Source organism: Hippopotamus amphibius, chromosome X (genome assembly GCF_030028045.1).
Source record: "Hippopotamus amphibius kiboko isolate mHipAmp2 chromosome X, mHipAmp2.hap2, whole genome shotgun sequence".
Classification (NCBI taxonomy): Eukaryota; Metazoa; Chordata; class Mammalia; order Artiodactyla; family Hippopotamidae; genus Hippopotamus; species Hippopotamus amphibius.
The window spans coordinates 39,262,668-39,281,068 of NC_080203.1; the positions used below are offsets into that span (position 1 = coordinate 39,262,668).

Here is an 18,401-nt window from a genome sequence, read left to right on the forward strand (position 1 = left end):
ATTTGGTGAAGAGGGCACAAACATTCAGTCTGTAACAGGCACTGTAAGGACTAGGCAGCCCTACATCTCTTCCCTTACCAACCTGCTTTCTGCCTTCCAGAAACCCTGTCATTTGCAGGTAATACTAATGTAACAAAACCAGCATTCATTGAGCACTAATATGTGCCTGGTACTATGCTGAGCACGTTATGTGTCTCACCTCATTTGATCCTCACAACGACCTGTGAGGTAGGTACTATTATCAGCCCCATTTTATAGATGGGTGAACTGAGGCTCAAGAATATTAAATGATTTCATCAGCTAGTAAGTGGCGACTAATTAGTGGCAGAGGTGGAATTTGAACACAATTTGGACACCCTGAAGTAAGGCCTTTCCTTCCACTAGGATAACTCTTAGAGGCTGTATTTTCAGTAAACACCCCTATGGTGAGCCTTAAGTTTTGGAATGTTTCACACTCCTTGTCCTATGCTCTATAGCCTTATTATACGTAAAGCGTCAAAGGCCCAAGTTACAATTTAATTATCTAGAAAAAGAACCTTTTTTCAAACACCCCCAGCAGGGCCTTAATGTGATGGGACACAAAAGAGTTAAGTGTTTATGGAGGAGGAGAGTTTGGGGAAGATATGAAGACCATAGGTCTCTGCCTAAGGACAGCAGGTCTAGATAAGTCATCATTTTGAGCAGCCCAGGGCAAAAAGAAGTAATAGTGTTTGGAGTGCTGAAAGGAAGAAATCTAACTGGTAGGCATCATTGCTTTAGCTCATGGACCCATTTGAAACAATACCTTTTATTTCAGTGAGCATCCCAAAGAAAAACTCACCTGAACCCACATGGCCTCAGAGGGTGAGCAAGATTCCTTTTTGGAGGGAAAGTATAGATACCCACTGTTTGAGAAGCATCAGTTCTGCAAGATGTGTCACATCCTTGCTGTATGTTCTGGCCTAGCTGGACCAGGATGCAGCACCCAGCTGTTCTTCCCTCCTTGGAGGAGCACAGGAGGTTTCTCATTAGCACCCTTATTTGCCTGCTTTCTTCCCAGGCGGGCCAAGGCCCAGATGTCAACTCAAATTTACACACTTTATTTAAAACACTTTGTTTCAGAAAGCAGTGTAATAGCTCCCCACTCTCCCCCAAAAGGCTAAATAATGTCTGTAGGAGAGAGTCATCTCATTGTAGTCACACTGGGAACACAGAGTCCTAACTAGGATCTGTCCTAGTAGTAGGAACAGAGCCGGCTTCTGTGACCAGCTCTGTAGGATTCATTGTCTATGGTTGGAAGGGACGCAAAGTGGTCGTCCAGTCTAGTCCCTGGCCTTGAATTAGAATTTTTTTAAAACATAAATCTTCAGTTTAATTTTCAATGGGAAATACATTTGTATCATTCAAGAATATGAATGCATATGTGCGTATGTGTATATATGATTATATATCTTTATGTTAATAAAAGTATATGCAAAAGTATGCAGTTAAGATGTTTAATTCACCTCTGTCCCACATCCATCCAATTCTTACCTTTCCCCTCAAAACGTAGTTCCCCCTTATAACTGTTAGTATTTTCCTATGTATCCTTCCAGATTTTCTTTATGAAAATATAAGAAGTATGAATACATACTCTTTAAAAAATATATTCTCTTTACATAAAAGGCAGTATATTATCTGAATCACTTTGCACTTTGCGATTTTTTTCATTTAATAATCTATTTTTCTGCATTAGCGCATAGAGAGCTTACTCATCCTTTTATACAACTGCATACTATTTCATTGTATTAATGAGCCATTACATATTTAACTAGATGTCTATTGATGGACACTGAAGTTGTTTCCAATCTTTTCCCATCACAAACAATGGTGCAATGAATAACTTTTAGATTTTTCAAACATATGCAAGTATATCTATAGCATGAATTATTAAAAGTAGGATTGCTGGGTCAAAAATACATATTTTTTTAATTTGCCACATCAGCAACTTTATTTTCTCCCATAGAATTCAGGTATTAGCATGAAAAGTAGATTAGTTTTCAAAACCTTAGTTATTCTTTTTTTAAATTTTTTTAAGCTATCTATCGGAATATAATTGCTTTATACTGTTGTGCCAGTTTTTGGTGTATAACGAAGTGAATCAGCTGTATTTATACATATATCCCCATATCCCCTTCCTCCCGCAACTTCCTGCTACCCTCCCTACCCCAGCCCTCTAAGTCATCACCCATCATCGAGTTGAACTCCCTGTGTTATGCAGCAGCTTCCCACTAGCTATCTATTTTACATTTGATAGTGTATATATGTCAGTGTTACTCTCTCACTTCGTCCCAGCTTCCCCTTCACCCCCCCACCCTGTGTCCTCAGGTCCCTTCTCTGCATCTGCATCTTTATTCTTGCCCTGTCACTGGGTTCATCTGTACCATTTGTTTAGATTTCATACATATGAGTTAGCGTACGGTATTTGTTTTTCTCTTTCTGGCTTACTTCACTCTGTATGACAGTCTCTAGGTCTATCCACCTCATTACACATAGCTCAATTTCATTCCTTTTTATGGCTCAGTAATATTCCATTGTATATATGTGCCACATCTTCTTTATCCATTCATCTGTTGATGGGCATTTAGGTTGCTTCCATGTCCTGGCTATTGTAAATAGTGCTGCAATGAACATGGTGGTGCATGTTTCTTTTTGGATTATGGTTTTCTCTGGGTATATGCCCAGGAGTGGGATTGCTGCGTCATATGCCTTAGTTATTCTTAAGGCTCATATTAAATATCTCCTTTCCACCTAGCTTTGTGCTGGGTATGATGGTATGAACAAAAGAACAGAGCACATAAACTACAACCTCAAATAGTTTATAAAAGGTTTGGAGAAATAAAATATATCTACATATAACAAGCAGAGAGAATATTATAGTCATACTTAGAATCCATGTCAAAAGAGTAACAATTTTACTTTCACTTTAGATGAAATGGTAAGCTTTGGAAACATTTACTTAAAAGACGAGTGTAACCCTTACACTCTTCCTTGGACCTCCTTTTAATTTTTCTTATATACATGTACTTTCAAAAAATACATATATTTTGGGGCTTCCTAGGTGGCGCAGTGGTTGAGAATCCACCTGCCAATGCAGGGGACATGGGTTTGATCCCTGCTGCAGGAAGATCCCACATGCCGTGGAGCATCTAAGCCCATGCGCCACAACTATTGAGCCTGCGCTTTGGAGCCTGTGAGCCACAACTATTGAGCCCATGTGCTGCAACTACTGAAGCCCACACGCCTAGAGCCCGAGCTCTGCAACAAGAGAAGCCACGGCAACGAGGAGCGCATGCACCGCAGCGAAGAGTAGCCCCACTCACCGCAACCAAAAAGAAAGACCGCGCACAGCAAAAAAAAGACCCAACACAGACAATAAATTAATAAATCAATAAATAAATTTAAAATAATACATATATTTTAAAATTGAATGATATTGCTAAATTGCCTCCATAGTGTTTGTATCAATTCTCCACAGCCTTGCTGATAGAGTTTATTCATCAAACTTTTGGATTTTTGCAAATCTGATAAGAAAAATGGTTACCTAGGTGTAGTTTTTTTAAAATTGAGGTGTAATTGACATATTCGTTTCAGGTATACAACATGATTCAATATCTGTTTATATTGCAAAATGATCAACTCAATAAGTTTAGTTAACATCTGTCCCCATATATAGTTACAATTTTTTTTCTTGTGGTGAGGACTTTTAAGATTTATTCTCTTAGCAACTTTAAAATATGCAGTACAATATTATTAACTGTAGTCACCAAGATGTACATTCCATCCACATAACCTATTTATTTTGTAAGTCCTTTGAACGCCCTTTACCCATTTCACTCCCCCACCCCCTTGCCTCTGGAAACCACCAATCTGTTCTCTATATCTACAAGCTTGTTTTTTTTTTTTTTTAGATTCCATGTATAAATGAGATCATATAGTATTTGTCTTTCTCTGTCTGACTTACTTCACTTAGCATAATGCCCTCAGGGTCCATCCATGATGTTGCAAATGGCAAGAGTTCATTCTTTTTTTATGGCTGAATAGTATTCCTCTGCGCGCGCGCGTGCGTGTGTGTGTGAGTCTCAAGGGAATTAAAGGGAACATAACCTCTTCTTTCAAGCCCTTTACCTTCATCTCCATATTACCCCCTCCACTACCACCTCCAAAACGGCCTGTGGATGTGCTAGGACTACACCACCAGCGTGAGAGAGAACCAGACTGGAAACACTGGCATCAGGTTCAGCCATCAAAAAATAAAATAGGAACCTGAGTAACAATAGCAATGGCAAAAGAAGGGAGGGCTCAGAGTCAAGGAAATTAGCAACTATGCCTGGGAGCTCTGGAGAGGTTTGCATTTGGGAGCTGATTTGTCTCCTGACTTACAAGTGGCCTTTCTGACTACCCAAGAACTGGCCCACTAAGGAAGTAGCAGTTTGAGGGTAGGGAGAGTAGAGAAGAGAGCCACCAGCATAAGGACATTGGATTCCAGAGGGTGGGAAGAGGGGTAGTGCCCAGAGGAGAGAATGGTTTACCAGAGGAAGTGGGAAAGAATGGTGTACCACAGACTTTTTGGTAAAACTTGCCAGTTACTCTGAAGGGGGGAAAAATGCTTGTCACAAGGTTATTCACACTAAGATGTTTCTGAGAATGTGTATCCTCTCAGAGAAGTTTCAGGATTATAAAATCTGATTGCCAAAAGGCAATCAGTTAATCCAAAAGAAGGAACTTCTAATGATGGGATTTTAGGCACCAGTGAGAGAAGAGGTGGTAAGAGACATTTAGGGTAAAGGAGTGTTTTCTGAGCATCCCAATTTATAGTTCTTCTTACATATGAGATCATCCCTCATTGGAGGAGAAGGAACAGTTCCTTTTTGGAACACGACTGTAGTCAGATGGCTGAGTGCTGATCTGCTTACCCAACAGTGTCCTTCCTCCACTCCTCCTCCTGTGAGTGCTGTGTGGGATTTGACCGGAAACGGGGAATGGCAGAGGCTAGAAGCTGTGCATTCCCTTGTGGGTCCCTAAAGCCAGCCTTGCTTCAGACTGATTTTCTGCCAGTTTTTGGCCAGGAACACAGAATGTGTTCCAAAGATTGTTGGTTAGAAGCCCAGCCACCTTGAAAAATCTGGGAAGGGAGAGTGTAGGGTCCAAGGTGACTTTTCTTGCCCCTGGGGTTCCTTACGTGCTGTGTTGGTCTTCCAAAGATGCAAGGGAAGATTTGTTTCATATCCTATTCTTAGATAGAAAAATCAAGGCCCAAAGAGGTAAAGTGACTTGTTCAAGGTTATGGGAGGTGGGTACCCAAGCTGGGATTATGACTTAGTGATCCTGCCCCCCTCAGTTTTTAAAAAAGTTCTTTAGTAAAAATTGTGCATATTTAAGGTATACCACATGCTGATTTGATATACATATACATATTGAAATGATTACTACAGTTAAGCTAATTAACATCATCTCCTCATGTAGTTACCATTTATTTTGTGATGAGAGCGCCTGAAATCTACTCTTAGCAAATTTCCAGTATACAATGCAGTATTATAAACTATAGCCATCATGCTGTATTTTAGATCTCTAGACTGAGTCATCCTGCGTAACTGCAACTTTGTACCCTTTGACCAGTATCTCCCCATTTCTCACACTTCCCTGCCCCTGGTAACCACCGTTCTAATCTCTGCTTCTATATATTCAACTTTTTTAGATTTCACATTTAAGTGAGATTATGCAGTTTTTTTCTTTCTGTAACTGGCTTACTTCACTTAGCATAATGTCCTCCAGGTTCAACCCTGTTGTTGCAAATGGCAGGATCTCCTTCTAAAGGCTGAATTTTATTTATATTTATATACCACAGTTTTTTAATCCATTCATCCAAGAATATGGGATATGGGATGGACACTTAAGTTGTCTCCCTATCTTGCTATTGTGACTAATGCTGCAGTAAACATAGGATGCAATAAACGTGGGAATGCAGAGATCTCTTCCAGAGACTGATTTCATTTCCTTTCTGCCCCCCCACCCCCAGTTTTTTTTTTTCTCTTTCTTTTTTCTTTTTTTTTCAAGCTCTTTATTGGAATATAATTGCTTTACACTGTTGTGCCAGTTTTTGGTGTACAACGAAGTGAATCAGCTGTATTTATACATATATCCCCATATCCCCTCCCTCCCTCAACTCCCTCCCACCCTCTCTATCCCTGCCCTCTAAGTCATCACCCATCATCGAGTTGATCTCCCTGTGTTATGCAGCAGCTTCCCACTAGCTATCTATTTTACATTGGTAGTGTATATATGTCAGTGCTGCTCTCTCACTTCGTGCCTGCTTCCCCTTTGCCCCCCCCCCGCCCACCCTGTGTCCTCAAGTCCGTTCTCTACATCTGCATCTTTATTCTTGCCCTGACACTGGGTTCATCAGTACCATCCCCCCCTCCCCCCAGTTTTAACACCCACTATGTGAAAAGAGCACAAACTTCAAGGCAGGAAAACTGTATTTCTTAGTTGGCTCTTCTATTAATAGCCGAGTGACGTGGACCAGCTCTTTTGAGGTATTAGTAGCCTCATTTTCATAATTCTCCTGCCCACCCCATTAGGGATCTTAGAAGAATGAAATAATAATAAATGGGAATAAGTTAAGAAAAATTTATTGTGTAAAACTAGCATTAAGCATAACCATAATTGGTTTCTTTTTCTTTGATTCCGTTTTGTCTTCTTTTTTGCTTTCTCTCCATCTCTTGCTGAGTAGATTAATACACTCCAATGAGATCCTGAGAACATCCCAGAACAATTTCATTCTGTTCTTTTAAAACAGTTGTAAGGAGGTATAATTTACCCACCGTAAAATGGACTCATTTCATTATAGTTTTGAGTGATGGGACAGAAAATATGGTCTCTTTTAAAAAAAAATTATTGAAGTATAGTTGATTTATAATATTGTGTAATTTTCAGGTATATAGCAAATTGATTCAGTTATATATATATATTTTTCAGGTTATTTTCAATTATAGATTATTCTGAAGACTATTATGAGACTATTATGAGAAAGACTCTCAAGGTCAAGGTCTACTGGAAAACTTCACTCTGCAGTTGCCTCACTATTGATCCCTTGGTGGAAGACATAATTTAAAACTCCATCAGCATTCTTTTATTTTTTCATTTTCACCAAGAACTTTATTGAACAAAGTGTTCACCCTTTTGTTCCACTACCTTCTGCCATTTTTAAGCTCTTTATTAGAATATAATTGCTTTACACTGTTGTGCCAGTTTTTGCTGTACAATGAGGTGAATCAGCTGTATTTATACATATATCCTCGTATCCCCTCCCTCCCACGACTCCTTCCCACCTTCCCTATCCCTGCCCTCTAAGTCATCACCCATCATCGAGTTGATCTCCCTTTGAGGCAAAAAATCCCAAACTTTTTTTTTTCTTTCAGTATTCCAAAGATCTGCCAGCTCTTGTAAGAGTCATGGCAAATATTGTTTTGTAGGTCATCCTAGTTTTCCTTCACCACAAAATACAGAGATTTGGTATAATTAGGGCCCCGGGGGCAAATGGTCCTGCTCCTGTACTTTCTCCATTGGGTTTCACTCGTGTATACCAGCTGCAGCTGACTGGTTGTGTGTACTTGTGGGCAGGCACAGGGACTCAGCCCAGGTCAGAGGGCCAATGTATGAGTTAAACTCTTTCTTGGGGCTAAAACTTTTTCTTTTTAAGGCAAAATTAAGGAACTTCCTTTGTATCCTGTAAAGGGTCTTTAATAAGCACTTAACACCCAAGGAGTGATTTACTCAAAATTGAAACTAGGTCAACTTATGTAGCAAAATATAGAATTGAGTTAAGTTACTCCAATCACTGAAGCCAAAGAAATATGTGATGTCCGTTTTCTGGGTATTTGAGGCCAAACATTCTATAGGAACAACATAGCCTTCATGTTCTGTTGGTTTTGGTTTTAAATTAAATGGTCCTTTCCTTGATATATGTTTGAAGTGATTGGCACCCTAGGAAGGAAGATTCTTGAATCAGTCAGACATCATTTCAGATCCTGATGCTATCATTAACAAGTTGTGTGACCTTGGGAAAGTCAGTTAATTTCTTTCTTTTTTTAATGTTCATTGGAGTATAATTGCTTTACAGTATTGTGCTAGAATCTGCTGTACAACAAAGTGAATCAGCTATATGTGTACATATATCCCCATATCCCCTCCCTCTTGAGTCTCCCTCCCAACCTCCCTATCCCACCCCTTTAGGTCTTCAGAAAGCATCAAGCTGATCTCCCTTTGCTCTGTAGTAGCTTCCCACTACCTATCAATTTTACATTTGGTAGTGTGTATATATCAATGCTACTGTCTGACTACATCCCAGCTTTCTCTCCCATCCTCCCCGCGGTGTCCTCAAGTCTGTTCTCTACATCTGCATCTCTCTTCCTGCCCTGCCACTAGGTTCATCAGTACCATTTTTCTAGATTCCACATATATGCGTTAGCACATGCTACTTGTTTTTCTCTTTCTGGCTTACTTCACTCTGTATGACAGTCTCTAGGTCTATCCACCTCACTACAAATAACTCAGTTTAATTCCTTTTTATGGCTGAGTAATATTCCATTGTATATATGTTCCACATCTTCTTTATCCGTTCATCTGTCGATGGACATTTAGGTTGCTTCCATGTCCTGGCTATTGTAAATATTGCTGCAGTGAACATTGTGGTACATGTATCTTTTTGGATTATGGTTTTCTCTGTGTATATCCCAGTAGTGGGATTTCTGGGTCATATGGTAGTTCTATTTTTAGTTTTTTAAGGAACCTCCATACTGTTTTCCATAGTGGCTGTATCAATTTACATTCCCACCAACAGTGCAGGAGAGTTCCCTTTTCTCCACACCCTCTCCAGCATTTATTGGTTCTAGATGTTTTGATGGTGGCCATTCTGACTGGTGTGAGGTGATACCTCATTGTGGTTTTTCATTTTCTTAGGCCTTAGTTTTCTCATCAGCAAAATGGGCATAACTTTAATATTTACATCAGAATGTTATTAGTAAGAGCCAATGAGATAACGTATTGAAAAGCATTCGCTATTGTGCCTAGCGTATTATTTAGGGCTCTATAAATGTTAACTGTTGTTTTATGATGATGATGATGCATATTATTATTATTAGCCTTTATCATTTTTACCTACATCCTGAGAACAATCTCATTCTGTTTCTTTAAAACAGTTGTATGAGGTATAATTTATCGACCATAAAATGGACTCATTTTCATTATAGTTTTGAGTGATGGGAAGGAAAGAATGGTCTTTTTTAAAAAAAATTCTTTTTTATTGAAGTATTGTTGACTTAAAATATTGTGTTGTTTTCAAGTATACAGCAAATTGATTCAGTTATATATTTTTTTCAAGTTATTTTCCGTTATAGGTTATTACAAGATATTGAACATAGTTCCTGTGTTATCCTGTAAATCCTTGTTGCTTATCTACTTTGTATATAGTAGTTTGTATCTGTTAATCCCATACTCCTAATTTATCCCTCCCCCCACTTTTCCCCTTTGGTAACCGTAAGTTTGTTTTCTATGTCTGTGAGTCTATTTCTGTTTTGTATGTAGATTCCTTTCTACAGTATTATTTTTTTAGATTCCATATGTAATACCATATAATATTTGTCTTTCTCTGCCTGACTTACTTCACTTGATATGATATTCTCTAGGTCCATCCATCTTGCTGCAAATAGCAATATTTCATTCTTTTTTTATGGATGAGTAATATTCCATTGTCAATATATACCACTTCTTCTTGAACCAATCATCTGTTGATGGGCATTTGGGTTGTTTCCATGTCTTGGCTATTGCAGATAGTGCTGCTGTGATCATAGGGGTGCATGTATCTTTTCAAATTAAAGTTTTATCCAGATATATGCTCAGGAGTGGGGTTGCAAGATCATATGGTAGCTCTATTTTTAACTTTTTAAGGAATCTCCGTGCTGTTTTCCATAGTGGCTGCACCAATTTACATTCCCACTAACAGTGTAGAAGGTTACCAGGATGGTCTAACTTTTTAAGCCTCCCCCAATGAAACACACAACTCCCCTGATTTCTCTTCTTCCATTATCCCACAGCAAGTACTTTCCAAGCTTTGCTTGTATCTATTGTTAATTTGTACACCGATGATTAGTTTAATCTGGGCACCTGTTCATTGATATTTGATGTGTGTATATGTGTGTGCACAGCATGTACTTTAAGGAAGCCCAGTGAAAAGACTTCTTGAAACCATTCAGTTAGAGTCAACTCGCCAAGTGCATTGACCTTTTTGCTACATGGCAACCCTGTGTCAAGCTCTATGGAGAAAGACGTGTAAGGCAGAGTCCCAGTCTTCAGAAAGCAATATATACAAATGTATACATGGGTTGGTAGGAAAAAATGGAATTTAGAGACAGGGGACCAGGTATAAATTCCCTTTTTCATCACTACATTTGTGACTTCAGGTAAGTCATTCAACCTCAGAGACTTGTCACCCTCAAATGAAAAATGAAGATAAGAATCTGTCTTACTTGCTTCATAGTGTTCTCATGAGGCTCCATTGTAATAATGTATGTGAAAGCTCTTTGTAGGTGACTATTATTCACAAATATGAGTTACAATGATATTCAAGTGCCAGATGGTGTGCTTCAGACATCAGATGCTTTGAGAGGTGCAGATCATGGACTAGAGCTGTTAGGGACTGCTTCATCAGGAAAGGGGACTTTTGCTGAGCCTTCAAAATCAAAAAGGACTTCAATAGGTGGAAAAGAGCGGGAACGAGGGGCAATCTTGTTGGAGGCATTAAAAACAAGCAAAGACGCCAGAGGCTAGAGCAAACATACAAGTATATACCAAGTGTTATAAAATATGGGAGGGGGTAAATTTACCAGGGTAGTTAGAATAGGTGGTTCCTCATCAGAAAGGACTCCCTCCTTCCAGGCAAGTCAATATCTTATTCATCTGAGACTGTTAGCTCCATCAAGGCAGGGGCCTTGTCCTTCTTCACTGATCTCTCTCTAGTGCCTGTCTCTCTAGTGCCTGGTATGTAGTAGGTGCTCAATAAATGCCCAACAAGTGAAGGAATGGATGGATAGTCACATGTCTGTTGTTGTTCCTGTCTGGCTGCTTTAATATTATCTAAGTCATCAGCCACTGAATTAGGGACTATTTTTAACTCCCTCTGTGTGGTACAGCCCCATCTGCTGTTGGGATTTGTGAAATTCTTTGCAATGATGTCAATACTTGGTGTTGTTTTTCTCCACCCTGTCCCAGAAGACTCCTTACCCCCAGTGAACAATAAGGTGACCAGCAAGTCGTGTGAGTACAACGGGACCACTTACCAGCATGGTGAGCTGTTCATGGCTGAAGGGCTCTTTCAGAACCGGCAACCCAACCAGTGCACACAGTGCAGCTGTTCGGTAAGACCTTGTATCTTAATGTTCCTGCTACCTTCTACCTAAGAGCGCTTCCATACTTGTACTTTTAGTTTGAGCCTACACTGTAGGGTGCTTGATTGGAAGATGAATTGCATCTAAATCGTAAGCCTCCTTGATCTTAATCAACCCTGATCAGCTCTGTTGAAGAGGTCAGACTCAGTCATATCCTGGTCTTAAAACTTTAGGACTGCTTAAAAGGACAAAGATAAGCTGATGATCTTGATCTGTACTTCTTTTCACAATAATTACACCACCAGAACCTTTATCTGAAGAACTCAATTATTTGAAGCCTTGGGAATGCTGTGGGTGGAAAAACCACTGGTACCATCTGGGGCCACTCAGTCCAATTCACAATAAAATGGGGTGTCTCTTGGTTGCCATCTCTGAAATATTCTACTAACCAGTCATTTCCTGGTCCCCTGCAATGAGAAAAGTCTCTCAACAAATGCTTGATCATGATGATTCCTGTGACATTACTTGTCAAAAGAATTGTATACTTCATGAATAAGGTATACTGATTACATCGTCATCTAATTGTGCAGTCTGGAGAATGTAATAGATAGAACCAGAAAAATGGAGTAAAATGGGTGTTTAAGCTGAAGTATGAGGGCATGAATTTAGATGTAGAAACAACTTTTCTGCCTATAAAGGGCATTAAACACTAGATTGACAAGGGAAGCTAAAGAATCTCTTTGTTTAGGGATTTTTAGTAAAAATATAGCATCTCAGTAGTTTGGGAGAATTTGGTTGTAGCCATGCTTCCCTAATGACCTTTCAAGAACCCTTCTAACTCCAGAATGGTATGCTTCTAAGACCTAAGAGCAAGGTTTAAGGAGTGATGTTTGGAACATAGAATTTTAGGGAATGAACTTTGTGCAAGGACAAACATAACCGGAAAGTGCATTTGATCCTCTCCCTTGTCTTGTGCTGGACTGAGCTGTCCTTTTAGATGATCTAGTATAGTTCTGTATCACCCCCAAAGAGCTTGTCTTCTTGGTTTGGAAGGGAGACTCTAGTGAGTGTTACAAAAGGCAGCTATCATGCAAATCTGCATTCCCCCCAGAATCCCAACATCCAGGTGAGGCACAATGGAGACCAGAATGGACAGAGAAGAGAGGGGCAAGACTATATTTGGTGGTTTGGAGGCTCATGGCAGCCCTCACACCGACTGCTTTGTTTCATCTTAGACCAGGATGCCTGATGAGAATTGCCATCTCTTCTGTGACTTAGTCTCTGGCATGGAGAAATAGTAAATAGAAAAAAAATAATGCATCGTAAAATTTAGGAAGTGCCTATAACTGACTATGGAAGAGCAGGGGGAAGGATGTTTGAGCCCCTACTCATCCCAGGTACTGAGCTAAAGCCTTTAGATGTACTCCAGCTCCTTCTGACCTTAATTCTCTTTCTCTTTGGCAGGAAGGCAACGTGTACTGCGGTCTCAAGACTTGCCCCAAGTTAACCTGTGCATTCCCAGTCTCTGTTTCTGATTCCTGCTGCCGGGTGTGCAGAGGTAAGTATCCTGTATCCCAAGACCCCAGATGCTGTCATCCTGAGTAGCAGGATTTAGAAGAGGAAAATACCTGTCCAGTATCCTAAGGAAAGGGAATTTTCTATGGTAGCCTCAGATTTTAAGGGTGCTTTCAATCACAAAAGGGAAAAATAAAAGTGCTGCTTTTAAGGGTCACTGCCTGAAAGAAACTACACTGGAGTGTAGCAGGGGGAGAGGGGTGAGAGCCATCTAATGTGAAAGCGAGCATCTTTATCTCTCCTTCCTTAATCCCTTCTAGGTTGGCCTCTACATTATTGTATTGTAAAACACAGGGCATTCCCATATACAGCCTTAAAAGGAAGAATTGGCCTCCCAAAGCACTGATGTGACCATTTTGAAGATTATGCAGGGCAAATGTAGGTGTATTTTTTAAATCCCACAGTAAAATGGTGACACACTCAATAAAAGCAAAATGGAAGGCGTCGTCTTCTCAAGTTGTATCCAAAATGGAATCGTCATCTTCTCAAGCCAGTTTTTCTTCTTTGGGTTTCATTTCTTTGATGACAGTACCATTTTTTTCTTTGGGCTTCCAAGAGCAAACATAGTCACTGTTAATTTCTCCTTTATTGCCTCTTCTCAAGTTACTAAATCTATCAGCAGTCTTCTATATCTCCCCCTTTTCCCGCTTTCCCTCCTAATTTTGTCTTCTTTCCTTCCATCCAGTCAACGTGCTTATTGAGCATCTACTATATGCTTGGCACTGTGCTAGACGCTGCATACATAATGGTAGATATTGTAGATATACAGGGCACTGCTAGACTATATGGCATCTTATATGAATTACAAAAAGGATCCGCTTACTTAAGGTACTCGACTGCCATTCATCAGAAAGTCCTTGTGAATGTACCTCCTTAGCTGAGGCGCCCTTGTGCAGGACACACATTATACAACCATATGTGGCATACACAGCAGCCAGGATATGTTCTTTGCTCTTATGGAGCTCACATTTTACCTGAGAAGACAAATAATAAGCAAGCAAACAAATATCTAAATATAAACAATGTAAGTACTGTGAAGGAAATAAACAGAGGACCAAGATAGAAAGTAAGAGGTTGAAGGCATTTAGGTTGAGTTGTTGGAAAGGCCTCTCTGAGATGACATTTAAGCTCAGACTTGAAAGATGAAAAGGAATCATCCGTACAAAGGTCCTGTGGGGAGAGCATTCCAGGCAGAAAGAAAAGAAGGTTCAAAGGACCAGGTAGGGAAGAGCTTAGAGCATTCAAGGAGCTTAGGGACCAGCGTGGCAGGAATATAGTGACTGTGGTCATAATTGGCGTGAGATGAGACTAGAGAGGTGAACAGGAGTCAGACCGTGCAGGACCTTCAAGGCCCATGGGAAGGAGTTTGGATTTCCATTTTTAAGCCATTCGAAGGTTGTACACAGGGCATGACATGATCCAGTTGATGTCTTAAAAGATCTCACTGGTTCTTGTGTCCAGACTGGATCGGAGGGAGGAGAGACCAGGAAGATGAGTGTAGCAGTCTCTCTGGTACGAGAGGGCGGGTTTTTGGTCTGGGGACACAGTGCAGAGCGCTGTTTCAGACTGGTAGCCTCCGGAGCCAGGCTGCCTTGATTCTAATCCCAGCCCTGCTACTTTCTAGCCGTGTGATCATGAGCCAGGATGTACTCACCTTTCTAACAGTCTTTACAGTGAGGATAATGTTAGCACCAACCTCCAAATGATTGCGAGGTTTAAATGAGATAATGCAGAAAAAAGACCTAGGACACCATCTCGCATACACTGAGGACGCAATAACGAAAACTGGACAAATTTGACATACAGGAGGCCCTCCATATCTGCAAATGCTACATCCACAGATTCGACCAACCATGGTTCCAACATATCAGAGAAAAAAATAAATCCAGAGAGTTCCAAAATGCAAAACTTGAATTTGCCCTCTGCTGGCAACTATTTACATGGCATTTCCTTGTATTCCCAACTATGTACATAGCATTAACATTCTGTTAGGTGTTATAAGTAATCTAGAGATGATTTAAGTATATGGGAGGATGTGTGTAAGCTGTATGAAAATACTATGCAACTTTATATTAGGGACTTGAGCATCCTCAAATTTTGGTATCCATGACGATCCTGGAACTACTCCCTGCAGATCCTGAGGGAAGACTGTATATTTAGAGCATTGGTTCTTAGCTGTGGGTGCATATTGGCATTATCCTGGTATATTTATGTCCAGACCGGGGGTGGGGGTGAAGGAGGTGATTCCAATGTGCAGCCAAGTTTGAGAGCCACTGAGTTAGATGGAAAAGATTATAGGAGTTGCTGGTAGCGAATGGGTAATTGACTCCTGTACATTGCTGCCAACTTAATCCTCCAAAGAGATAGCCCTAAGCATGCTACACCCCTACTCCGAAGTCTTTATGCTGACACATATTGCGCTTACTCTATGCCAGTCACAATTCTGAGCACTTTACAGCTATGAACTCATTTAATCCCATGACACCCCTGTGTGGGGAGTATGATTCTTATCCCCAGTTTTTTTTTATAGATGATGAAATTGAGGCATAAAGACGTTAAGATCCTTGTTCAAGTTCATGTAGCTAGTGAGGCAAAGAGCTAAGATTTGAACCCTGGAAGTCTGGCTCTGGACTCCAGGCTCCTAACCACTGCCCTGTGCTGCTGAAAGGAATGGCTCCTCGTTGCCAGCAGCATACTCGTCAACTCCTGACTCAGTGAGGGCCTTCCATGCTCCATCCTCAAATTACCTTTATAGGCCCACCTGCTTCCATTCTTGCACCTCAGGTTCCACCCACATTGTTCTTGTGTTCTCTTACCTTTGTGCCTTTGCTCTCTCCTCTGCCCCTCAACATCTCTCAAACTTTAGTGTGCTTCAGAATCCCCTGAAGAACTCTTTGAAATTCAGATCCATGGACCACAACCGCAGAGATTCTGTTTCGGTGGCCTTGGGAAGGGGCCCTGGGATGTGCATTCAAACAGGCCTCATTGTCCATTCTGATGCAGGTGGTCCATAGACTTTTGCTTTGAGAAACCATTTCTAAGACCAGATGACTGAGAGTGGCCTGAAATGATGGTTTTACATCGGAATTTAGTACACTTAAATTGAGCCTATTGAAAGTCTGAATGCTGAGTAAGCCAATAGAAGAGTAACCAATGTCAATCTCTGATTGGTCAGAGCATCTAATTCCAACCATATGGCAAAGCCAGTTTGGGGGTGAATGAACAGCAGCCATTTCACTATAAGCTGGGAGGAAAGGAGTCAAAATGGCTTCCTCAGCTATATCTACACGTGTGCAGTAACCTTGAGAGGAGGGAGTATTGCCTTTCTCTGGAAAATCCTTTCCTTCCATCTCTGTCTGTGGAAATCCTACCAGTTCTTGAAGACCTAGCTCAAATGCAGCCTCCTCCGACGATAACACAGGTAGTCCTCAGGTCATGTTTGAATAAATACTAGCAGGAAGGTCTTTCTCTCTCCTCTGCCTTCCCACCTTCATTCCAGATTCTCTACCCCTAAATCCTGCTTCTCCTTCAGTTCAAATGCCATCTGCTCCATGAAGCTTTTCTTTTTTTTTAAATCCTGTAGTTTAGGAGTAAACTCCCTCCTCTCTAGGACTCCTCGGGACCTCACCTGTGCTCCTCCAGTAGCATTTATCACCTTGGCACGTTTTGTCTTTTATTATGTGCATGCATGTCTTATCATCCCTACCAGTGTGTAAGCTCCTCAAGGCAGAAACTATTTTGAGTTCATCTTTTTTCCCCCACTGCACTAAGCACAGAGTAGGTGTTATTTGAATGAACACACACTAGCTCGGAAATATTCCCAGAAACTTAGTCATGGTTTTTTTTTTTTTATTAGATGCTACTTAAATAGGATATTATTTTAGTTTTTTCTTCCTGTGAATTACTGATTGACTGTGGTAGATGGTACTGACTATACATTGCTTCATGGTCAATAGGAAATTACCTGTTGTCATTCCTGATCCCCCACATTGTTTTTATTCCCTACCTCACTTTAGCACACTGTAATTAATATTTGTTTTAAAAAGAAATGACCTTATTCTTAGTGCCCGTACATGCTCATCCTTTTTTCTGTGCTGTTTGTACCAGCCCTCACAAGTCACTGTGGATTTAGTTGCAGCCTAATTTGATGTATGCTTCAATAAAGCCCTGAATCTTTCCATACCTGTGTCTCACTCTGTGTGTACTGTCCCTCAGTACAGCTATGACATTTCAGCCAGTAAAGATGGGTATTTTGTTCCTTGCCTCCTTTCCCCTCTTTGCCTCAACTTAATTTGAGTCTGCTCCAAAAGGAAGAGAGCCCATTTTTTAAAATTGAAGTATGGTTGATTTATAATATTGTGTTAGTTTCAGATATACAACAGTGATTCAGTTATATATTTTATATATATATATATAATTTTCAGATTATTTCTATTATAGGTTATTATTAAAGATATTGAATATAGTATTTTGTGCTACATAGTAAATCCTTGTTGCTTATCTATTTAATGGATAGTAGTTTGTATCTGTTAATCTCATACTCCTAATTTGTCCCTTCCTACCCCCTTTCCCCTTTGGTAACCGTAAGTTTGTTTTCCATGTCTGTGAGTCTATTTCTGTTTTGCATATAGATTCATTTGTATTATTTTTTTAGATTCTGCATGTAAGTGATATCTTATAATACTTGTCTTTCTCTGTCTGACTTACTTCACTTAGTATGATAATCTCTAGGTCCAACCATGTTGCTGCAAATGACAACATTTCATTTTTTTATGACTAATATTCCATTGTATATATGTAATTGAATTATATATATATGTGTGTATATATGCATATGCCATAAATATATATATGCCACATATTCTTAAACCAATCCTCTGTTGATGGGCACTTGGGTTGTTTCCATGTCTTGGCTATTGTAAATAGTGCTGCTATGAACATTGGTGTGCATATATCTTTTTGAGTTAGAGTTTTTGTCTTTTCCAGATATATACCAAGGAGTGGGATTGCTAAATCATATGGTAGCTCTAATTTTAGATTTTTAAGGAACCTCTATACTGTTTTCCATAATGGCTGCACCAATTTACATTCCCATCCACAGTGTACAAGGGTTCCCTTTTCTCCACACCCAAGAGAGTCCATTCTTAGCAGAGGTGTACAGGTGGTTACTAATATAACCAGTTAATCGCTATAATCCAGTTGTTGGGCTAAGGTTATTTTGTTTGGGGAAAAATAATGTGAAATTTAAACTGAAGAACAATTAATAAAAAAAAAAAGGAAACTGCAAAAAGACATATTATTGCATTCAATCGGCATTATAGTGCAAAGGAGATAGGCTCTGAAGCCAGAAGGATGTAGATTTGACCTGGCAGAGCTACCGTTGACTAGTGATGTCACCTTGGGCAAGACACAACCATTCAGGAC

General features: G+C 40.0%; 1 protein-coding gene across 1 annotated transcript in view; it reads left to right on the plus strand.

The window, feature by feature from the left end:
• The window catches only part of CHRDL1 (chordin like 1), a 121,323-nt gene that overhangs the window by 61,146 nt on the left and 41,776 nt on the right, over positions 1 to 18,401 (plus strand). Inside the window, 2 exon segments of the mRNA XM_057719327.1 lie at positions 11,287 to 11,432; positions 12,867 to 12,960. Coding sequence (XP_057575310.1) covers positions 11,287 to 11,432; positions 12,867 to 12,960 — 240 coding nt within the window.